The following is a 24,816-nucleotide window of genomic DNA, read 5'->3' as shown; positions in this document are numbered from 1 at the left end:
CGTGATTTATGCACTAAAACATACATTCATGGCACAAAAAACCCAAATAATTTCATCATTTTTATAATACTTTCTCAATTTATATACAATACAATGATAAAGACTTTATATATGAAAAGAAAGTACGAGAATGAAAAGAATTAAAAAAATAGAAACATGAAATTTTTTTCTCCTAATTCCCCCCATTAAATTTCCAATAATTACTGCATCATTTCATATTTCTAATTAAACAATAAAACACACTCATCCAATTTCCACTTGCAATTAGTTTTTCTTACCATTTCTTTAACTGTCTAGGACTCCCTACCCCGCTTGCCATGAAAGAAAGATACCAGCAACGGGTCTGTCTTCAGAGGTACTCTTTGTGCTCGATTTCTCCTCAAATAATATCGATACCCATTTTAGATTTTCTGATAAAAGAGTTGTTTTTGCTTGATTCTGCGGTTACCTTAGGGATTCAGAGAAACCATGGACAAACCATCCACCAGCAATAATGCTAAAAGACTTCATTTTGAGGTATGCCCACATCGCCGTTTTTCTATTTACTGAGATGGGTTTTCTTCTGTGCCTAATCCATGTTCATTAGAGTCGTTTTCATTGTGTTTACACCCTAAACACTTCCAATTGAGCTACGTGAATCTTGATTTTCGTAAAATAGGCCATCATTTGGATGTTAGATGTGGTTTAATTCAGGACTTTTGAAGTTAAGAACTGGATTGAACTTTTTTACTTTGTTTTGGGTTTTTTGGTTCGCTGCGAACTGTAAAATATGCAATTGAACTGCAAACAGAAGTGGTTTAGTTTTTAGCCCCAGGACTGTCAGTTAAAGCTGTAGGGAAAACAAAATATTTCAAATTTATTGATGTATGAGGACAACTATTTATTTATTTTTTTTCCTGGTAAGGTGAAAACAACTACTCCGTAATTTTTTCAGTCATATATCTAAATAATAGTTTGAGCCTTAATCAGTGACTTCTGCCATTTTGAGTTTATTTTTTCGCTGTAAAATTTTAATTTGAGCTCTGGCACATCATCATATTTTGACAAGAAGTAGATGGATAGGGATGATATATGATATACTATTTTGATCAGTACTACTAGTGTCTATGTAGGAACATGATCTCATAACAATTTAGTCTTTGAACTTCCGTTTTTTTCCTGACAGAAATCAAATGAAAACATGAACAACTCAAGGAGTAGTCTTATTAATTACTAATATTATACTGAACCATGACTTCTCTAAAGGGATCCAGTCATGGCACCCCAATTGTTGCGATGGTTTTGTGGTTCCATTCGGATCTGGTTACGTTAATTATTTATGCTGTTATTGGAAATAGCAAAGAATGCTGGCAAGGTTTGGAGCAAGACACCACGGGAAGAGTCTCAACAAGCTGATATGGTGCATTTTCATTGGGTGGGCATACCAACGGTGTGGTATACCTGATGTACCCTATATGTTCTCCTATTTGCATCCAAACATTCATAAAGTGCAAGAAAGGTTTCCCAACTTGCAAGACAAAGTAAACTCATCAGCAAAGCAAAAACTGAAAGTTTTGAGCCATACTCTTTCAAAGAAAAAAAGGAGGGCGTTTTCTTGGAATATGAAATTTATTGATTAGTTAGTATGGCGTTTGGATTACCCAGATAGACAACTGAAGACAAAAGGTCACTGTTTTGTCAGAAGTGCTTTGATTGGTTGGTGGGTTTTGATGGTCCCACGCATTTCGTAGGCTTCACTTCAGAATTTCAAACCAAACGTCTATATATAATGAAGAGGGTTTGGACCTATTGCTTCACAGGTCGAGTTTTTAAAACCCATAGGAGGCACAACCATTCACAGGTACTCTTAATGCTCTGTTGTTGTTCTCAAAGACATTCATACCCTTTTTGAATATCTCTGATACAAAAGCTGTTTTTGCTTGATTTTGTGGTTGCGCTAGAGACCGACAGAAACTATGGGCAACTCATCAACAAGCAATGCTAATAGCCCTCATTCCCAGGTATACCCATATTGGTTTAGCTTTTTACTGAATTGGTATTCTTTTTATGCCTAATATTCTTCATTAGAGTTGTTCAGATGAATTTTTTCTTACTCGCCATTTGAGATTTTGGTGGGGGGATGGGGGGTTGTCTATCTAATTGCCGTGCGACCAAATGGGGGCGGAGGGTTTGATGTGGTCTAAGATAGGACAGGTGACGGTAGTTGAATTGAACAAAGTGAATTAAACCTAATGCTTTGTGTTAGCATATATGTATTATATGATAGCCACGATTTATGGAATGACTTACCATATTAGCATAGATTTGTTTATGCATATGTTAGCATATATGATAGTCATGATTTATGGAATGACTTACCATATTAGCAAAGATTTGATTTAGTTTCTTTTCTTGTAATATGAGCATGTGTTTTTATTTTATCTATAAATATTAGAGTTATGAATGAGTGATATATATCATTCAAGCCTTTACATATTATATATCTCATTCAAATCTTTTACATATTTCTGTTCTCTTTCTTCTATGTTGTATTTCTACTTGGTATCAGAGTCAGGGTGATCCAACTGCAATGAGGGCATTGCGAGTTCGGCACCACCCATTCGGGAATGGTCTAAGATGACATCATCCATCCGAGAGGTGTCGGGTAGGCAGGGTGATCCGACCTCAATGAGGGTGTTGCAATGAGGGCATTGCGAGTTCAGCACCACCCATTCAGGAATGGTCTAAGGTGAGATCACCCATCCGGGAGGTGTCGGGTAGGCAGGGTGGTCTGACCTCAATGAGGGTGTTGCGAGTTTGACACCACCTATTCAAAAATGGTCTAAGGAGACAGTTGTTTCTTTTTATGGTCTGAGGAGACATTGTTGATTCTTTCTTCTACATTGTTTAAACAACTGTATAAAGGGGAATGGTCTGAGGAGACATTGTTGATTCTTCCATCTACATGTTTTAAACATGTGAAGGGGAATGATCTGAGGAGACATATTGTTGGTTGTTTATGGTCTGAGGAGATATATTGTTGTTTGTTTACGGTCTGAGGAGGCATTGTTGGTACGGTCTGAGGAGACATTATTAATTGTTTTTGGTTTGTTGATCGACATTTTTAATCTAGTCAGATTTGCACTCTACAACTTGTAGATTCTGAAGAAGGGTGCTAGCAAGATCCTGTTTGAAGATGCGTTGTCCAAGTTGGGCGTTTCAGATATCCACGCACCAACTTGAGGGGGAGTGTTAGCATATATGATAGCCACGATTTATGGAATGACTTACCATATTAGTATAGATTTGCTTATGCATATGTTAGCATATATGATACTCATGATTTATGGAATGACTTGCTATATTAGCTGAGATTTGATTTAGATTTGATTTAGTTTCTTTTCTTGTAATATGAGCATGTGCTCTTATTTTATCTATAAATACTAGAGCTGTGAATGAGTGATATATATATAATTCAAGCCTTTACATATTATAAATCTCATTCAAACTTTTTACATATTTCTCTTCTCTTTCTTCTATATTGTATTTCTACTCACTTTTATCTGTTAATCCCCAAAAGCAGAATTTGGAATTAATTGTGAGCTGTAAAATATGCAAATGAATGGCAAAGAAATGCGCTTTTAGTTTGAACTGGAGTAGGGATTAATGCCAGTGGTTTAGTTTTTCAGCCTCATGATTGTCAGTTAAAATTAGGGAAGATATAATGTTGAAGATTATGGGTGTGTGAAAACAACTAATGCTGTCTCTCTCGGAGCTTTGGCAACCACAGTATAGGAGGTGTGATGTACATGCACCCATTGCAAGGTTCTGTGACGCTTCTCAGTTTGTGCATTACAATTATCCTATATATTATGTTCGTATAGCGACACGATGTTCTACATGAATCCACATTGGAAGGACATTTTAATATGTCTAAATGATAGTTTGAGCCTTAAGAAAGAACTTGTGATTTCTGCAACTTTGAGTTTCATTGTTTGCTGTATTCTTCTTCTATGAAAAAAAATTATTTTGAGCAATGGATCAGTGCTATCAGTGTCTATGTTTGAACATGGTCTCATATAAGTTTTGTTTAAACCTCCCTTTTTTCTACTGACAGAACTCAAATGAAAACATGAACAACTCACTTGTTAATAATATTCTACTGAACCATGACTTCTCTGGAGGGCTGCATTCATGGCACCCCAATTGCTGCGATGGCTTTGTGGTTCCAGCTGAGTCAGGTTATGCTGTCATTACAAATCGTAAAGAATGTTGGCAAGGCTTGGAGCAAGACATCACAGAAAGAGTTTCCCCAGGCTCCAATTATACTGTTTCAGCTTGTGTTGGAATATCAGGGTCTCTTCAGGGATTCGACAACATTCAGGCTACACTGAAACTAGAACGCCAAGACTCGGCCACTAACTATCTGTGTATTGGAAGGTATTGAACTTTGCTCCCCTTTATGATGGCCCTTTTTCTATCTAAGAAAACAACCGTGCTAATGGCAGTCACCACATGCAGAATTTCTGTATCAAAAGAGGGATGGGAGACATTGGAAGGCACATTTTCTCTGTCAAGTATGCATAATCGAGTTGTATTTTACTTGGAAGGGCCTTCTCCTGGAGTAAACCTTCTCATAAAGTCAGTGGTGATATCATGTGCCAGTCCAAGTGACTGTAAGGTACATATGTTATATAATCTGTTTCCCTTTTGTTCAGCTTGAAAACAAAGACTTTATTGAAAGTAAGGGGACGATGCAATGATTTATTGATTGAATCCACATTCGAAGGACATCATAATATGTCTCAGTAATAGTTTGTGACTTGAGAAGCAACTTGTGGTTTCTGCAACTTCAAGTTTCATTGTTTGTTGTATTCTTCTTGTATGAAATTTTTTTATTGTGAGCAACGGACATAGATACCTGGTCAACAACGATATGGGTAGGGTTGATCTATGATAAGCTAAATGAGTCAGTGCTATCAGAGTCTATGTTTGAACATGATATCATATCAGTTTTATTCTTTGAACCTCCCTTTTTGTAATGACAGAATTCAAATGAAGACATGAACAACTCTAGGAATAGTCATGTTACAAATATTCTACTGAACCATGACTTCTCTGGAGGGCTGCAGTCATGGCACCCCAATTGCTGTGATGGCTTTGTAATTCCTGCTGAGTCGGGCCACCCTGAAGTAATATCATCAAAGGGAAGCGGCAGTTATGCTTTTATTACAAATCGTACAAAATATTGGCAAGGGTTGGAGCAAGACATCACAGGAAGAGTTTCCCCAGGCTCCGCTTATAAAGTTTCGGCTTCGGTTGGAGTATCAGGGTCTCATGGTTTCTCCAACATTCAGGCGACATTGAAACTAAAATACAAAGATTTAGCCACTAGCTATCTATGCATTGGAAGGTATTGAATTTTGCTCTCCTCTATGACAGCCCTTTTCTATAAGAAAACAACTGTGCTAATGGCAGTCACCACATGCAGAATTTCTGTATCAGAAGAGGGATGGAAGACTTTGGAAGGCACATTTTCTCTGTCAAGCATGCCTAACCGAGTTGTATTTTACTTGGAAGGGCCTTCTCCTGGAGTAGCTCTTCTCATAAAATCAGTGGTGATATCAGATGCCAGTCCAAGCGATTGTGAGGTGCATATGTTATATAATCTGTTTACCCTTTTGTTCAACTTGAAAACAAGAACTTTAGTAAAAGAAAAGGGCACAATACATTCTGATACGTAGTTTGCTTTCTCATTATTTAGAATACAAGCACTGGATGTATCAATGCTGGAGATGAGAACATCTTACTAAATCCCAGATTTGAGGAGGGCCTCAATAATTGGTCCGGAAGAGGCTGCAAGATTCTTTTGCATGACATTATGGGAGAAGGAAAAATTCTTCCATTCTCTGGAAAATTCTTTGCATCTGCAACAGATCGCACACAAAGCTGGAATGGAATTCAGCAGGAAATAACTGGAAGAGTGCAGCGAAAGCTTGCTTATGAGGTTACTTCTGTTGTGCGGATATTTGGTAACAATATCACTAATGCTGATGTTCGGATTACATTGTGGGTTCAGGCACCGGATCTTCGTGAACAGTACATAGGAATTGCTAGGTAAGTTTGTTTTGCTTATGTCATACATTTTGTGGAAACTCTTTAAACAGTATATGATCATCAGAAAGTGTTTCCAGTTTTTCCAAATTTTATCCCATATACTGTAATTCTAGATTTACTACAGTTGTGTTGCACAAAATTGTTTAGCAATCTTATGAAACATTTTCAACAGTTTTGAATTTTAATTCTTGTGGGACACTTCCTAATATCCATTTTTCTTTTTAATTTCTTTTTTCCATACTGAAAATCTACTTTATTAAGGCCATTGCTTAATGCACTAGTAAATACTTTGGCTTTCAAGCATAAGAATGTAGATTTGAACAAATAATGCTAAATATTAGGTTTATATCCTTTCTCCTCTTCCCAGTACTCTTGATTAACGAAGACCGTGTTGGGTAATGACCATTTACAGGAAATCTACTTTATAACTTAAAAAAAAATTCAGTTGCAAGATCTTTCTTGTAATCTTTTCTCCCTGTACATAGCCTTCACCATATAATTTTTGACTTTGAGTTCCTAGTATATTCCATTTTCATAAAGTGGTTCATGATGATACAAGTAAGTGCAATGTTTTGTATGTTGGACATTCCTCGAGTCTAGGCATCTCACATGCAAATTGTCCGTTCCATTCCTGAACTTATGAAGTTCAGCTACTGCATCCCTTCACTTAAGAAGTTCTGTCCCACAATTCCTGACTCCTAATTAATCTGTGCTCTTTCAGCGTCTCGTCTTGAATAGAGGCATCCCTTTATCTCGATGCAGAAGTAGGAGGAGGGAGTTTTCAGGTAGAGCAGTTTGGTAGCTCACAACGCTCAGATGAGGTCACACGGGTTTGAATCCTTGCTCCGCGTGCAGTTTTTCTTGAGCCATAGAGAATTAGGTAGATAGTGTGGCCTTGGATGAACGTCCTATTTGTGCACCCCGAGAATTTATATATCATTATTTATTTATTTTTTGCTTAATGCAAATAATTTTGTTTCTTTCTTTTTTCAATTCATACTCACAGCATAGTTAGTTATTACAGTTCCCTTCACATCTTCGCATTCCTTAAATTCTTTTTCCTTACTCAATTATTTAAGGCTTCACATTCCTTAAATTGCTGAAAGGAAGCTGGTTTTGTTCTGAAGCTTGCAGGCAACAGACAAGGATTGGGTACAGTTGCAAGGGAAATTTCTTCTAAATGGTTCCCCTTCAAGAGTGGTCATTTATTTAGAAGGCCCACCTCCCGGGACTGATATTCTTATTAATAGTTTAGTTGTAAAGCATGCAGAGAAAATTCCTCCTTCACCTCTACCTGTTATCGAGGTTGGTTGAATTAGTGATTTTGGCTAGGAATTTCCATGTGTTGAATCTGATGTGCACTATCAAATTTGAATTTGTGTTTTTTAAATCAACTATCATTTTATTTGTTTTGTAGAATCCTGCTTTTGGAGTAAATATAATTGCGAACAGCAACCTTGATGATGGAACCAATGGCTGGTTTCCGTTTGGGAATTGCACTTTAAGTGTCGGAACTGGTTCACCACACATACTTCCTCCAGTGGCAAGAGATACCCTTGGACCTCATGAACCTCTGAGTGGGCAGTACATTCTTGTTGCTAATCGAACCCAAACTTGGATGGGTCCCGCTCAGATGATCACTGACAAACTGAAACTCTATTTAACATACCAAGTATCAGCATGGGTTCGAATTGGTGAAGGAGCAACTGGTGCTCAGAATGTGAATGTTGCCCTTGATGTGGATAAGCAGTGGGTCAATGGGGGCCAAGTTGAGGTTAACGATGACATATGGCATGAAATTGGTGGGTCCTTTCGGATTGAGAAGCAGCCAGACATGGTGGTGGTTTATATTCAAGGTCCTGCTCCAGGTGTTGACTTAATGGTTGCTGGCCTCCAGATTTTTCCTGTCGATCGTCACGCAAGATTTAAACATTTAAGAAGGCAGACTGATAAGGTATTAATAGGTTATAAGAAAGTTGAGTTTCCTTGTCAATAGGTAATATGAGATGCTATTAACTTAAATGAACCTATAGCATTTAAAAATCTATCTGCCGAGAATGAATTATTTAGCTTTTGTCCTGGCATATAATGGGGAACCCACCTTCACATTATCACTTTATGAAAAGAAATCTCCTCATCATCTTCAATTGCCTAGGCTATTTTTGCTTGTAGAAAAGTAGATAACTCGAATGAATTTTGATATTTTCTTGATGACACATTCTGTCTTTCTTGGTTGAAGAAAAATGACTTCATCCATGCTGGAAACTTAATCCTCTTGAAGTAGGTTTACCGTAGACACTTCATGTAATTCATATTATGCATTACTGCAATTATAGCATCCTAACATCAAAAGAGAAAAATAAAAGCACTAGCATCATACAAGCATTACATTCATAATATAGAGGCCACATCCAACAGCAAAATAGATTATTTTATTTTATTTTATTTTAAAAAATCAAGTATCTGAATTAATTAGTTTCCAATTGTTTGACTTTTTAATTAATATGCTAAATGAATGTGTGATTGAATCCTTAGGAACATTGAGCATTGTTAGCCTCACTGTGATCTGAAAGAGTTTTCTGCCTTGCAGATACGTAAACGTGATGTCATCCTGAAGTTCTCCGGATCAGATTCTGGCAGTTTGTTTGGCGCCTTTGTGAGAGTCAGGCAATTGCAGAACAGCTTTCCCTTTGGATCATGTATAAGCAGAACAAACATAGACAATGAAGATTTTGTTGATTTCTTTGTGAAAAATTTCAATTGGGCTGTCTTTATGAATGAGTTAAAGTGGAACTGGATGGAGCCAGAACAAGGAGGCTTAATCTACACGGATGCTAATGAGCTCTTGGAGCTGTGTACACGCTGGAACATTCAAACCCGCGGTCACTGCATCTTCTGGGAGGTTGAGGACCAAGTTCAACCTTGGGTTTGCTCTTTGAACACAAATGATTTGAGGACAGCTTATAAAACACGCCTTACCGGCCTTCTCACTCGATACAAGGGGAAGTTCAAGCACTACGATGTGAACAATGAGATGTTGCACGGTTCATTCTATCAAGATAGGTTGGGTAAAGAGATCCGTGCAGACATGTTCAAGAAAGCAAAGCAACTAGACCCATCTGCCGAGCTATTTTTGAATGATTGTCATGTTGAGGATGGATATGACACCAGATCATCTCCAGAGAAGTACATCCAACAAATTTGTGAGCTGCAAAAGCAGGGTGCTCCGGTGGGTGGAATTGGAATTCAAGGACATATAGATAGTCCAGTTGGGCCTATTGTTTGTTCTGCTTTGGATAAATTGGGTGTTCTTGGTCTTCCAATCTGGTTCACGGAGTTAGATGTGTCGTCCATTAATGAGCATGTTAGAGCAGATGATTTGGAAGTCATGCTTCGAGAAGCGTATGCCCATCCTGCAGTGGATGGTGTAATGTTGTGGGGATTTTGGGAGCTGTTTATGAGCCGAGACAACTCACATTTGGTGAACACTGAAGGTGATATCAATGAAGCTGGTAAAAGATACCTTGCTCTCAAGCAAGAATGGCTGTCCCACCCTCATGGGCATATCGATGAGCAAGGACAATTTGTGTTTAGGGGCTTCCAGGGCTCATATGAAGTGGAAATTATAACACACAGAAAGAAAGTTTCCAACACATTTGTTGTTGACAAAGGTCAGTCACCACTTGTGGTGTCTATAAAGTTATAGCTTCTAATGAATTGGTGCTTCACTCATTAAAGACATAACCATGCTTCATGTGCTACATTTTATGTTTCTGTGGTAAGAACATTTTTGGTAACATTAAAGCAAGGAATGAAGTGTTGATCTTCTTGTTTGTTGTGTTCTATTGATCGAGCTTGTTTTTCTTGACGGTAAAATGTTATAAATTGAAAGTGTGGAATGATACAACCATCAACAGAAAAACAGAGTGGAACATTCAGCTCCTCAGTGTTAATAGAAGTTAATGTTTAGACATGGTTCAAATGTTTAAAGCAATGAACTAATTTCATTTGTTACTGAAAATTTGGTGGTGTTCCCTCATTTTCTTTCTTTTTTTTTTTGTCTTTTTTTTTTTCATGTGGAGGTGAACATGTTCCTAATATTAATGGTAGTTTTTGTGATGTGAGTGTATAAAATTGTAAATGAGTTCGACGCATTGTCAATTTTATTGAGGCTTGGGTAATTTGTTTGTTAGATTATTATTGGGATTATTATAAATGTTTTTTATTTGTCATGAAAGTTTGGTGAATGAAGCATATGGTTTAAGATAAATCTGCTACCCCTTAATTCCTGCATAACAGATCATGCACCAAACACCGCAATCAACTATATAAATCAACATTTTGTTTTAGATAATTTTGTACAATCGTGGGAGATTCTATCAAACATTTTTTTAAAAAGAAAATTTCTTAACAACATTTAAAAAAAAGAAAAAGAAAATTTCTTAACAATCTTGTCATTTACTTGAGATATTAGAAGAAATTTAAAAAGTTAATTAAAATATTTTATTTAAATGCATTCCCTTTAGCGTGTACATTGAACGAACAGAGCTTATGGTAAATTTTTTTATCTTTAAGGGAATGTATCTTTACAGTGAACATGGTTCATGCATTCAACGAAAAGAGGTTACGGTGAAATTTTTTCATCTTTAAGAAATGTAATATGTTCTTTTGCTAATTTACAGTTTAAATATTGGACAAATTTAATAATATTTTCCCAATAAACAAACCCTGCTAAATGGATTCTCTAGGGGATGTAATATGTTTTATTGCTAATTTACAGTTTAATTATTGGCAAATTCAATGTATTTACCAAGTAAACAAACTATCTTAGATAATTATTTTATAAAAAAAATATACTAATCTACGTGTGCTCCTACCTTCAATCCATTTGCCTTTTTTACTAGTTGGAAAAATGTTAAGCACTCACCCAAAGTGCTCTCTACTCGAGGAAACCATGATTTGTATCTACTGATAGCACGAAATTAGGGAAACCTTAATTTGTATCTACTGATAGCACGAAATTAGGGAAACCTTAATTTGTATCTACTGATAGCACGAAATTAGATTATTTGCACTGAAATAGAGGGATAGATGGTTCTCTCTTTACTTCCCCAAATACAAATTTATAACCTTGGGCAAAGACTTCTAACCATTCTTATTATGGGCAGAATGGATTTAAGGAGAGATGCAATGAAGCCATTATTCCACAGATGAAAGTAAACCCAAACACACAAACGAAAAAAAAAGAAAAATCCTACTCCTCCGGTTTCTCTCCTCTCCACATTAAAACACTCTCTGTGACTTCAAAGAAAATACGAATAAGTTTAACTTAAAACTCTCATTTTCATTCAAAGATTCATTCTTTTATACATTAAAACACTTTAGTGACTTAAAAGGTAGCTTAATTAAGGTATTTTCATTCAAAGATTAAATCTTTACACATTAAAACACTCTTTGTGACTTCAAAATGACCAATCACCATCACCACCAACTGCCGCCACCACCCTTCAATTCACCACACCACCACCCTCCAGCTATAGAATTATATATAATCAACCTAAACAATCAAAGAAGAGAATCAGGGTTGAAAGCGAACCCAAACCCTGAACCAAAAAAATCATACGCAGAAGAGCAAATTGAGGGAAAACACCGTAGGCCTTTCCCCATTAATGAGTGTGTTGGAGCAGATGATTTGGAAGTTATGCTACGAGAAGCTTATAATGCCCATTCTGCAGTGCATGGTGTAATATTGGGGGGATTTTGGGAGCTGTTTATGAGCCCAGACAACTCACATTTGGTGAACACTGAAGGTGATATCAATGAAGCTGGCTCTTAAGCAAGAATGGCTGTCCCATGCTCATCGGCATATCGATGAGCAAGGACAATTTGTATTTAGGGGCTTCCAGGGCTCGTACGAAGTGGAAGTTATAACACATAGCAAGAAAGTTTCCAACACATTTGTTGTTAACAAAGGTCAGTCACCACTTGCGGTATCTATAAACTTATAGCTGCTAATGAATTGTTGCTTCACTCATTAAAGACATAACCATGGTTCATGTGCTACATTTTATGTTTATGTGGGAAGAAGAACATTCTTGGTAACTTGCTGTGTTACCTTCTTGTTATTGGTTGTTTATATAAATTTTTCTGCAGAACGATTGATTTGCTGCTTCAACTGTAACATTATGAGAAGAAATGAATTGTTGGTCTTCTTGCTATAAGAAGAGTTGTGCTCACTTGATCTGTAACGACCTAGCTCCTCATGGGTCCGGATCATTAACGGGTCCTTACCCGACCCAAAATCATCCAAGGGTAAAACGGTCATTTCACGTCAAAATTAAATAATAAGGTCCAAAAGGGCAAATTGGTAATTTGCCATGAATCCATAAATTGAGACTCAAGGGTATCATTCACAAACTTAATTACATTATCCAATGGCCATAATTGCAAACTTCTTTACATTCTCCAAAAATTATGATTATACATGGAATGGCCGAATACAAAACAGCAAAAAAATCATCTTCTAACAACTTTCAATTTTGAGGTGGATTGGCATCCACCGGTTCTTTTCCAAGACCTGAAAAAAAATAATGTATAGTAGGATGAGCTATATGCTCAGTAGGTGACACTAGACACACATCTTGTATCCTTGTCAATCCAATCAAAGCATAGGCCAATGGGAAATAGGGATCATGCAATGTAGGGTTAAAACAACTTCAATGTCAATTCCAAGTGTAACAATGCAATGCAATGCATGATATGTCACTCCCCATTTTCACTTCTCAAAACCATACTTTCCAATTGTTAATACAGCCCGCCCTTTGGTAACCCCGCCGCGACACGAGAGGAGGATTGGCTAGTGTCCCTGACCCTTGGTAACCCCGCGGCGTCATTATGGGGCCCAGCTAGCTCAACCACGCTAGGGCGACTCCTTAGTCCCCTCTAGGCTATATTAACCTCCGGCCCGTTGGTAACCCCGCAGCGACCGGGTTTATCAAAACCATTTCACAAAAACTATCCTCCCAAAATTCCCGTTTTCATTTCAAAAACTGATTTCTCCCATTTCATGCAACCCAATGGCATGTACATGTACATGTGTCTCAAGCTTACAATATTATGGCATGTAGAAGTTTTACATTTCATAATTACTTCACAACTAAGCATATATCATATTCAACATCATCAATTGAGTCATCAACACATTAAACACAACAAAACTATCACCACAACATGCTTTTCACATAGAACAAATCATAATCAAAATCATAAATTTCTCTAGACATCAATTACACAACATTGAAACAATTAACTCTCAATTTAAGCATGTTTACCACACAAAGGAGATATAACTCACAATGGAACAAGAAGGAAGTGGATTAAGGGCCCCTACCTCGAAAATGGACAAAACCCTTGAAATGGGTCCTCAAATTCGAACTCCAAGGAGGGCACCAAATATGGAATTTCAGGTATGGATGCGTAGAGCTCGATGTGCTCTCCGTTTTGCCTCAAACGGTACTCCAAAACTCCAAAGATTGAATGAGTTATGAAGCTTCAAAGATTGCTTCAAAAGGAAAGGAAAAATGAAGGAGAAAGAGAAAGAAGAAGAAATGGACGGGGAGAGAGAAAAATGAGAAATAGAAATGGTCTCTATACCATTTGGTGCTTAATGGTGGGTCCTACCACTTTGAATTTCTTTTATCTTTTTCTTTAATTTCAATTCTTACACATCAAAATGCTACATAATTCACATAATTAAGATGCACAAAAATGCAACTAGACCCAACCACAATCCCGAACACAACATGTGAAAAGATAGAAATACCCTTGTCTCCACGAATTATTGGAAAAATGAAAATGCTGAAAAAATCAGAAACATCACAATCTCCCCAACTTAAAAGGATTTCATCCCCGAAATCAAGCTTTACCTGGAGAAGAGAACAACTCTGGATACTTGGAACGAACCTGCTGTTCAAGATCCCAAGTAGCCTCCTCGACTCCGTGGTGCCTCCAAAGAACTTTCACTAACTGCATCGTTTTACCCCTTAACACCTTCTGCCGTGTGTCAAGAATTTGCACTGGTCCCTCTTGATAGGAGATATCATCATCAATGTCCACATCGACCCAATCCAAAATATGAGATGGATCCGGTTCATACTTCTGTAGCATCGACACATGAAAAACATTATGAACCTTGTCCATCTGCGGTGGTAAAGCGAGTCTGTAAGCAACCTCTCCTACACAGTCCAAGATCTCAAATGGTCCAATGAATCGTGGTGACAACTTGCCACTTTTCCCAAACCTCATCAAACCCTTCCGTGGAGAAACCTTCAGAAAAACATGGTCTCCCACTTCAAAAGCTAGCGGTCGTTTCCGCTTGTCTGCATAGTTCTTCTGTCGACTCTGAGCGGTGAGCAACCTCTGTCTGATCAATTTGATCTTCTCGGTAGTCTCGAGTACAATGTCGGGTCCTAAGGCAGCTGTCTCACCTACTTCAGTCCAACAAACTGGAGACCTACAAGGTCTGCCATACAACGCCTCAAATGGAGCCATCTCTATGCTCGCCTGATAACTGTTGTTGTAGGCAAACTCAATGAGCCGCAGATGATCTTCCCAACTGCCACCCAAGTCAAGCACACATACCCGGAGCATACCCTCCAAGATCTGGATAGTACGCTCCGACTGGCCGTCTGTCTGTGGATGGAATGTCGTGCTAAGGTTTAACGCTAAACCAAACGCTGTTTGAAGTCCTTCCCAGAACTTCGAAGTGAACTTAGCATCCCTGTCCGAGACAATGGTTACTGGAACTCCATGTAACCTTACAATCTCATTCACATAAAGAACACCAAGCTTCTCTGCATCATCTGTTGCCTTAATAGGCAAAAAGTGAGACGTCTTGGTCAATCTGTCAATGATGACCCATACGGCCTCATTGCCCCTTCGTGACCTTGGAAGACCTGTTACAAAATCCATAGCAATCTGTTCCCATTTCCATTGTGCTACAGGCAATGGTTGCAACAACCTTACCGGTCTCTGATGCTCGGCCTTCACCTGCTGACAGGTAAGGCATTTTGCCACAAACTGCGCAACGTCCTTCTTCATCCCGTTCCACCAATACTGACGTCTCAAACTGTGATACATTTTTGTACCACCTGGATGAACTGCAAAGCGGGAAGTATAAAACTCCCGAAGAACATCTTCACGACAAACCGTGGGGACAACCAACAAATCTTTACACCATAGACCCCCATCTACATGTAAGGTCCAATCCTTCACTGTCTCACCGCTGGAGATCAAAGCGTGAATGGCATCCAAATTTGGATCCTGTCTCTGTGACTCAATCACTCATCCTACAAGAGTAGGCTGAGCTACAAGACTAAACAAGAATGCCGACCCATTGCAATCATCCTCATGATAAGCGCCGAATATTATATATTAAAGCGCCCTAAATTGCATTAGTAAAGTCCGTTGTATGTTAATTTATGTAGATTATCTTCATTTCTATGTTTTTATGCATTTTCAGGTCCATTTGCCAAAAAAGGAGCAAAATCAAGGCTTTGTGGAGTTTTGGCCATCAAAAGGCACAATTCTGAATTTCTGGCAGCAGTGGAGTCAGGACTTTGCTCACCATTTTGACCTTGTAAACTCGAGAACTGGACTTCCATTATAGAATGGCATATTTAGAGCTCTGAATCAGGTTTCCAAATCTTCAAGAAGTTCGTCATTCGGAGCTCGGACCAGAGAGTTATGGCCTTGTTACCAGAGGTGCGCAGAACTGCCTGGCAGCAATGAAATTCTGCCTTGATCTTCATTTTTGACCAATCATCCTTGAGAATTGGATCTCCACCAAAACATGAAGTTTTTAGAGCTCTGAATTAGCTTTCCAAATCTTCAAACGGTTCATCATTTGGAGTTTAGAGCACAAAGTTATGGCCGTTTTACCAAAGTAGGTCCGGGATGAGCAAACCAAGCATAGGGCATTCTGGCCAATTTTCGAGTTAGGGCAGATTGCTTCACGAGATCAGCAGTGGAGTTAGGACTTTGCTCGCCATTTTGACCCAGAAAGCTCGAGAACTGGACTTCCATCATAACATGAAAGATTTAGAGCTCTGAATTAGCTTTCTAAATCTTCAAACGGTTCATCATTCGGAGCTCGGAGCAGAGAGTTATGGCCTTGTTACCAGAGGTGCGCAGAACTGCCTGGCAGCACTGAAGTACTGCCTTTCTCCCCATTTTCGACCAACCAGACTTGAGATTTGGGTCTTCATCAAAACATGAAGTTTTTAAAGCTCTGAATCAGCTCTCCAAATATTTAAACGGTTCGTCATTCGGAGTTTGGAGCGCAAAGTTATGGCTGTTTAACCAAAGTAGGTCTGGGCGGAGCAAGTGAAGCATGGGCATTTTTACACTAAATTCGGGCGCTCGAGGCCTTGCTTAGAGTGCTCGAATTTGGGGCAGAATTGTCTTCGGGAATTCTCATTTTGGCAGCCACTTGTGCATTGGTTTCCTCATTTTCTACTTACTTCTTTATGAGGTGGTTGGGGATGTTTTTTGGAGGAGAGAGAGAGCTTTGTTGAAGGAGATAAGGCAAGGAAGGCCACACATATCATTATCATATATTCTACAAGATAGAGGAGAGAGAAGAGGGCAAGAAGAGGAGGGTTCTTGGAGCAAAAGGAAGGGAGCTCGAAAATGGAGGAAAAGGGCAAGCTTCTTCCTTCTTCTAGCTCACTCATGGGTAACTAAACCTCATCTAGGGAGGTGATGAAGCCTCCCCTTTTGTTCATGTTCTAGATTAGGTTCTATTTTGGGGATTATAATGTATAAACTTTGGTCTTTTCATAGTTTAAGAGCTTATTACTTCTTGTAATGAATATTCATGTTTAAATGATTGATGTGAGTTATTTAGCTTGTCTTGATGATTCTTACATTAGTCTTATTGCTTTTATTTTCATAGTGACAATGAAGATATTAACTATGAATGGTTTTCAAGGCATGTTGATTTTGAAACTTGATATTCCATTGCTTAGGTACCTCCTTTGATGGATTATGCTTGATTCTTACCTTCATGTGCTTCATCATTTGATTGAATGCTTGATGGTCTTTTGCTTAAGTTAATGTATTTGATACTACACCCTAGTCTAGGTAGTCCAAATGTGTTGTCTTTTGATAGACCATTCTTGTTTTAATCTCATGAACTTCTTATTGGTTATGAAGCAACTATGTGTTGCTACATAATTCTTGATCATTGCTTATATAGTGTTTATCCCCAATTTAGTCTTGATTTAGCATGTATTTAGGGCGTAGGTGGATTCACTTCTCTAGTTTCCCCTTTTATTATCTCTAACTCTCATTTACTAACACTATTATTTTATGCACTTTGAATTCCTAGTTTAGTGACCATAAAACAAACCCTCTATGAACACCCCTTATCACTCTAAAATGACTTTAGACACTTAGGTTGCCTTAAGACTAGCGCAGTCCCAGTGGTTCGACTTACCCGACCAATAGCCCTATTTTACAATGATTCGTGCTATTGCGAAGGTTGATGTATAGTTGATCAACCGATCAATTTTTGGCGCCGTTGCCGGGGACTGCAAACGGTTTAGCAACCGAAGTTTCTAGGGTTAAATTTAGTTTGATTGTGAATATTGTGTCTTGTGAATATTCCTTGTGTGTTTTGACCACCTTTGTGTTTTAAGTGTTGTAAGATTCTAGGGACTCGAAGCTCGCCGTGGGAATGCTAGCAAATTGTAGGTCTAGAGGACCCCAGGTAAGTCTCGTGACTTCTAGTTTCGAGTTGTGAATATTGTGCATGTGTTAAATTTAGTTTTAGTTTAGTTGTGAAGCCCTTGTTGAGGCTCTTATCCTGTTTAAATTTTGTGTTAAAGCATCGGTCCTTGTCGTGGCCATTTACATTTTCCGTCTTGATAATTGAGGAGAAAGGGAACATCGTATGTGGAGTTGTGGTTGATGAATTGCTTTGTTGAGTATATGCTTTATTATTGATGTTCGGTCGTAGGTCACTTTCCTTACCCACAATCGATTCGCCCATTGATATCAATTCTCTTGAAAGAACTCTTAGACGGAACCTTAGGGAACCCACTCTTACAAGGGACCTTGAAACTGAATTCAATATAATGGGGGATAACGTAGGAAATCCGGGGAATGAAAGGGCTGAAATTCCTAATATCGAGCCAATGACTCTTAGAGATCATTTCATCCCTACCACCTATGCTTCTCCATCTTGCATAGTGATGCCAAACATCGATGCAGCTCAATATGAGATCAAGTCTAGTACCATTCAAATGCTTCCATCATTTCATGGCTTTGATAATGAAGATCCATACAAGCATCTTGATGAGTTCCTTGAAATCTGTTCAACCATCCGGTTGAGAGGTTTTCCGGACAATGCACTTCATCTCCATCTCTTCCCATTCTCCCTAAAGGATAGGGCAAAATATTGGTTGAACTCCCTCGCTCCCAACTCTATTACTTCTTGGGCTCAATTGCAACAAGAATTTCTTAAGAAGTATTATCCGGTGAGTAAAACCAACCAAATGAGGCGTTCCATTCTAAGCTTTTCTCAAGTTGATGGAGAACAACTCCACGAGACTTGGGAAAGGTTACAAGATCTTCTTCGGAAGTGTCCTCATCATTTGATCCCAAAATGGCAATTAGTGCAAGCTTTCTATGCCGGCTTGACCGAAACCCATAGATTCATGGTTGATTCTTCTTGTGGTGGGATGTTCATGTCCAAGAATGCGGATGAGGCTTGGACCTTACTTGAGAATTTGAGTGAAAATTCACTTCAACACAATTCTCGTAGGGCTCCGACCGCAACCACTCCAAACAACACCAACCCTTGTCAACCAAAGTCAATAAGGGAGGAATCATCTCAAGTGGATGCCATCGCTCATAAATTCTATCAATTGATGGCACCACATCTTCCTCCTTCATTGTCTCAAAATTCGGCAAGTTCAGTTTGTGCTTCATGTACTAGTCCATTCCATCTCTCGGAAGATTGCCCCACATCGGAGCAATTTCCTAGTCCCAACCAAGAGCAAGCTAATGCCATGTTCTAGCGGCCCGGGAACAATCCATATTCCAACACCTACAATCCGGGTTGGCGTGATCATCCGAATTTCTCATGGCGGCAACAAGCCCCACAGAATTCCCAATTCCAAAACCAAGGGCGGCAAAATCAGCCCTCTTCTCAATATCAAGGTAGACCTTTCCAAGCCTCTTCAAGCTACCGTCCTCCTTACAATCCAAATGTCTCCAATCAACCTCCTGTGTGTCCAATTGATGAGATAGTGGCTGCAAACAAGCAAATGATGGAATCATTAAATGTGCAAATGATGGAATCATTAAACAAGCAAATCATAGATTCCAACAAGCATCTCTTGACATCCTTGCAACCTACTCTCCAAATGGTTCACTCCCATACTCAATCCATAGCTAGGCTCGAAAATCAAATGGGACAAATAGCTAACCAAGTGAACCAACTTCTTCAAAAAGACAAGGGTAAGCTTCCCGCTCAACCATTTGAAAATCCTAGAGGAATACATGTGATTGATGAAACCCCTCCTCCGAGTGGGCCGACTCATGAACAAGTTCAAGCTATCACCACCCTTCGGAGTGGTAGAGTGGTTGACAACAAGGTTGATGGAGACACAAGTGAGAAAAACCCTCCGTTGAAAAATCCAAATTCAAGCTCTTCAAGTCCAAATCCAAGTTCTTCTTGTCCAAATACCATTCACGGAAGTCCCACGCATGTCACCCCAAATGTGGAAACTACTTATGAGCCAAAAGCTCCGTTCCCTCAACGTCTTCAAGAGTCGACACATTTTGGGAATAAGAATTGCAAAATTCAAGACATGTGGGAGGTCTTTAGGCAAGTAAAGATCAATCTTCCTCTCTTGGATGCTATCAAGCAAATTCCTCCCTATGCAAAATTCCTTAAGGATTTGTGCACTCAAAAGCGCACTTCCAGAAGTCATTTACCAAAGAAAGTGAGGTTAACCGAAAATGTTAGTGCGATCATTCAGCACAGCACTCCTCCGAAGTATAAGGATCCGGGTGCCCCCACAATCTCTTGTGTCATTGGTGACAACAAAATCGAGAGGGCCCTCCTTGACTTAGGAGCTAGTGTGAATTTGATTCCATATTCGGTTTACCTACAACTTGGTTTGGGAGATCTAAAGCCAACTCCGATAGTGTTGCAATTTGCTGATCGATCTATTAAGCAACCACGGGGAATTATTGAAGATGTGATCATAAAAGTGGACAAATTCTACTTCCCGGTAGACTTCGTGGTTCTTGATACGGAACCAGTCCATGATCCAAGAAAACACATTCCCATAATTCTCGGACGTCCTTTTCTAGCTACAGCTAATGCTTCCATTAACTGTAGATCCGGATTGATGGATATCTCTTTTGGGAATATGAATGTTAAGCTCAATATCTTCAATGCTGTGCAACTTCCTTCAGATGACAATGAGTGTTTTGAAATCACTATTGCTGATGAACACATTCAAAATCCAATCCCACCTCCTTCAACGGAGGATCCCCTACAGGCTTGCTTGGTCCCTTTTGATTTTGAGGATTTTGGTGTGGACAAATCCATTCGGGAAGTCAACTCCTTGCTTGATATTCCATCACCATTTTCCTCTCCTTTATGGGAAGCACCAAATCCATCTCTATCGTGGGATTGTCCATCTCCTTCCATTTCTTCACCGGAGTTACCTCAACATTTTGAGGGTGAACCACCGGACAAAGGTAAGGAGAATGTTGACAAGTTGCTGAAAATTCTTCCAATCATTCCAGCCCAATCTAGAATCATTGTCCATGATACTCAACCTGTGAACAAACCATTTGAGTACAATGAGGTATATGACTTGGAGATTGCAAATATGGAAGGTCATGATCCTACCATTGTTAGTCAAAACAATGACATTCAACGAGCCTCCATAATCTCGAACAAGCAACACCTTTGCTTAAATCTGAAAATAAAAGAAGTGAGATTAAAAGCGATGCTCAAATCCTCTAAGGCCAAACTTGTTTCTCTTCGGAAGGATCAATATCCCTCACCATTCATTGATCTAAGTTTGAGACCATATGAAGGAGGCAAGTTGCATACGGAGCGTTAAGGATCCATCTCTCCAATGGATCCTGATCCTGGTTCGTCTAGCTATCGACATTAAATTTAGCAAAGCAAAGGAAGAAATTCTTTCGATGTTCCAAGCTTCCCTACCTTCTCAAATTGCTCGTGCCTTGAAATTTTCTGGGAAATGGTTTAGAAAAGCCAAAAATTTGATTTTTCTGAAATGATCTTCAGTTGCGTTCCGCAATTTTAGACTGGCTTCTTAGACCTTCTCAGCTCTAATTTTCATTCCCGGAAATTTCCATCGCTTTCGAGCAAGTTCATAGGATCTTTGGCATGCAACTCATGTGCACAACCTCTCATTTTCAACGCATTATTGGATCATGGTTCCCCAAAATTTTCCATGCATTGGAGATGAAATGCAAAGTTTGAAAATTTTTCATCTAGGCATTAGAAATGTTGAGCAATTCGACAATTTTTCCAAAATTTTTTCCATCCATGCAGTGGAATGGACTGAATTTGCAAATTTTAAAATTTTTTCCATGCTTTAGAGATAAAGTGCTAAGTTTCAAAAATTTTCCATCCATGCATTGGATTGGAATTCTCTTGCAAGGCTTCAAAAATTTTCCCTACATTAAAATTCATTGCATGCATTCTTTCATTGCATGCATTCATTGCATGCATTCTTTCATCTCCAAGCCACTGAATTTCCATGCATGGACTCCATTTTGAACAACTTCCATTTCCATGTTGCTCACATTCCATATTCCATTGCAACAAATTCAACTTCTATGGTGCTCACTGTCTTGCATGTTTTCCCTTTCACTCATTGCTTCAGTCCTCACAGCCGAGCTCACCCCCTAGCCTACTGAGCCAATTTCGTGCCCTCCAAATGCCATTCAGATTGCTCCAAATTACCACACCAATTTTGCATGCTCACTGCCCAAGTTTGGAGTGCTCTAGCTTCCATTTGGATTGCTCCAAACTTCTCCACCATCATTCCGAGGCTGCTGCTTGTATTTAGAGCACTCTAATTCCATTTTAGAGTGCTCTAAATGTGAACCAATCTCATCCCAAGCTACTGCCTTCATTTAGAGCACTCTAGCTCCCATTTGGAGTGCTCTAAATGTGAACCACCACCCTCTCGGCATCTCCATCCACCACCCCAACTCTCTAACAACCCACTCCATGCCAACCCCAAGCCACCCCACAACCTACATTTTCATGCACAAAGCTCCCCTCACCTCTCTGCCATATTTTCGAGCACTCGAAGCCAAGCTTCGAGTGCTCGCACTTGCTTGAGTTCTCACACAACAACCAGCCGAGGCCACTGCCCCTATTTCGAGCACTCGAAGGCACCCTTCGAGTGCTCGAACCAAGCCTCTCTCTCTCTCCCTTTTAAAACCCCAGCCCACCACTCTCACTCAACCTCATCTCCTCTCCTCGGCTGCCAACCCCTCTCCTCCACCAACTTCACAACCCAACCAACCTCAACCTCACCACCCCATGCAAACCCACCTTCACCTCCTCCACCTTTTTCCCTACTCTCCTCTAACCCAAGCACCATCATCAACCTCTCATCCACATCTTCCATTAACCACAAATAATGGGCCTTGTGTTCTCCATTGTTGGGTAAGTGTCTACCCTCTTTTTCTTTCAATTTTTGATCAATGGAGGATGGGATTGCTTGTGTGAAGGATTTGTGATTGTTTGGGAGTTGTGTATTGCATTTGCAGGGCCAAATTTTTGGATTTTCTCATCTCTAATCAACCTTTGGCCCTCTTCCTTTTTGTCTTGCACACCACGTGTTTGACGAATTGCCTAAGCCAACTTTATCTCTCTAAATGCACGGCTTTTGGCATTGTTTTGTTTTCCATTTTACACTTATGACTCATGTGTGCCAATTTGTATTTTGTATGGATTTTTACCTTGCAATCACATTCGTCTTAGTGTTTTCATTTCTGTTTTGATTTTTTTCTTAAGAGACCTATGCTTTCACCTGTGTACGTTAGTTCTGTCTTGATAGGTCTTCATGTCCAAGTTTGGGGGACGCCGTTGCGCACTCACATGGCTGAACATCTACGTCGTCGTCACTCCACTTGGTATTATTGTTCTTTTACCCTCTTTGCGCTTATTTTGATTTACTTGTCTTCTCACATTGAGGACAATGTGACATTCAAGTTTGGGGGTGCATTTATGTATTTTTGGTTTTACATTTTTGCTAAGCAATGATAATGGAATTTGAAACCTGTTGGAGATGAAAGCATATGTTTAAAACTTTGTGTATAGAAGCAGCTGATATTTTTGAAAATAAAGAAAATTTGAGTTGAAATGATCATGTAGATTCAAATTAGTCTGTATAAATGTCCCAATTAAATTCTCGCTGGATTTGACACTCTTTTAAGCTTCACAATGCACAGATGCACATTGGAAACTTAACTGTGAGGCATGCAACTTGATTGACCTTGACCTTGCCCTAGTTAATCTGATTTGATGAACCTAATGGATGAATACTTTTGGCATGAATCTAAAAAAAAAAAAAAAAAAAAAAAAACTTAGAAAGAAAGAAAATAATGATCAGTTGACGTTCGTAGCCTTTCCAACTCGAGTTATTAAGCCCTAGGAGTGTCTCTACACTTAGCACCCTAAAATCGTCTGGTTTGGGAGTTGTTGGCCTAACGCTTGCTACAGGGGTTGGTTAGAAAGCTTAAGGGACTTAAACATTGCACGGTCATTCAAAAAAATAAACTGGTAATAAACATGGTTCGTTGGAGTTCGTAGCCTTTCCAACTTGAGCTATTAAGCCCTATGGAGTGTCTCTACACTTAACACCCTAAAGCCATCTGGTTTGGGAGTTGTTGGCCTAACGCTTGCTACAAGGGTTGGTTAGAAAGCTTAAGGGACTTCAGCATTGCACAACCATTCTATGTTTCGCTTGAGTTACAATAAATTGTCAACAAGCAACAAAAGTTGTCTTGTAAATAAAATCATGCCTTAGGGACCTCATTTAAAGGGGAATTCAATGATTTGAAAACTTGCGCTTTGGAATTGGAAAAGAAAGTAAAAGCCGCATGTTGAGAATCTAATTCACTTTCACTGAAGCTAGAGTTGATTTCCATTCAAGAGATGATAATTGAGTTATTTATATAGACTTTGATGTTGATGCATGTATGTGGAAATGTATTTAGCCAATTTTTGTATCAACGCTTCATATATGCAAGGTAGTCTTCCCAATGACCCCATCTCCAGCTCTTTTTCTATTTCAAGTTATTTTTTGAGCAATGTATATATCTTATTTTACCATGGATGATATTTTTGCAGTAGCAAGCCCATGGTTGTCTTTTCATTAAATTTTTCATTGTAGTTTTGCTAAGGGACTAGCAAAATGTAAGTTTGGGGGTGTGATAAGCGCCGAATATTATATATTAAAGCGCCCTAAATTGCATTAGTAAAGTCCGTTGTATGTTAATTTATGTAGATTATCTTCATTTCTATGTTTTTATGCATTTTCAGGTCCATTTGCCAAAAAAGGAGCAAAATCAAGGCTTTGTGGAGTTTTGGCCATCAAAAGGCACAATTCTGAATTTCTGGCAGCAGTGGAGTCAGGACTTTGCTCA

At 39.0% G+C, this 24,816-nt stretch overlaps 1 protein-coding gene across 3 annotated transcripts; it reads left to right on the top strand.

Annotated features, from left to right (window-relative positions):
• The first annotated feature begins 273 nt into the window (after positions 1 to 273).
• On the top strand, positions 274 to 9,929 carry LOC132276759 (endo-1,4-beta-xylanase 1-like). Of its 3 annotated transcripts, none has more exons than XM_059778351.1 (12): positions 274 to 355; positions 454 to 516; positions 1,338 to 1,840; positions 1,941 to 2,000; positions 4,097 to 4,419; positions 4,501 to 4,660; positions 5,028 to 5,392; positions 5,471 to 5,630; positions 5,744 to 6,096; positions 7,224 to 7,401; positions 7,514 to 8,050; positions 8,687 to 9,929. In XM_059778351.1, exons 3-12 carry the CDS (start codon positions 1,769 to 1,771, stop codon positions 9,800 to 9,802), a joined length of 3,324 nt encoding a protein of 1,107 aa, XP_059634334.1. In that variant the 5' UTR covers positions 274 to 355; positions 454 to 516; positions 1,338 to 1,768; the 3' UTR covers positions 9,803 to 9,929. The 3 variants fall into 3 exon arrangements, with proteins under 3 accessions (XP_059634334.1, XP_059634332.1, XP_059634333.1); XM_059778349.1 differs by having other exon boundaries at positions 1,246 to 1,840; XM_059778350.1 differs by lacking the exon at positions 274 to 355 and having other exon boundaries at positions 373 to 516; positions 1,246 to 1,840.
• Positions 9,930 to 24,816: the final 14,887 nt, after the last annotated feature.

The sequence above is a fragment of the Cornus florida genome, unplaced genomic scaffold (genome assembly GCF_030987335.1).
Source record: "Cornus florida cultivar Cherokee Brave unplaced genomic scaffold, ASM3098733v1 CherokeeBrave_3.0.0_Hap2_Chr10, whole genome shotgun sequence".
In the NCBI taxonomy this organism is placed as follows: domain Eukaryota; kingdom Viridiplantae; phylum Streptophyta; class Magnoliopsida; order Cornales; family Cornaceae; genus Cornus; species Cornus florida.
This window is presented reverse-complemented; position numbering and strand designations above follow the sequence as displayed.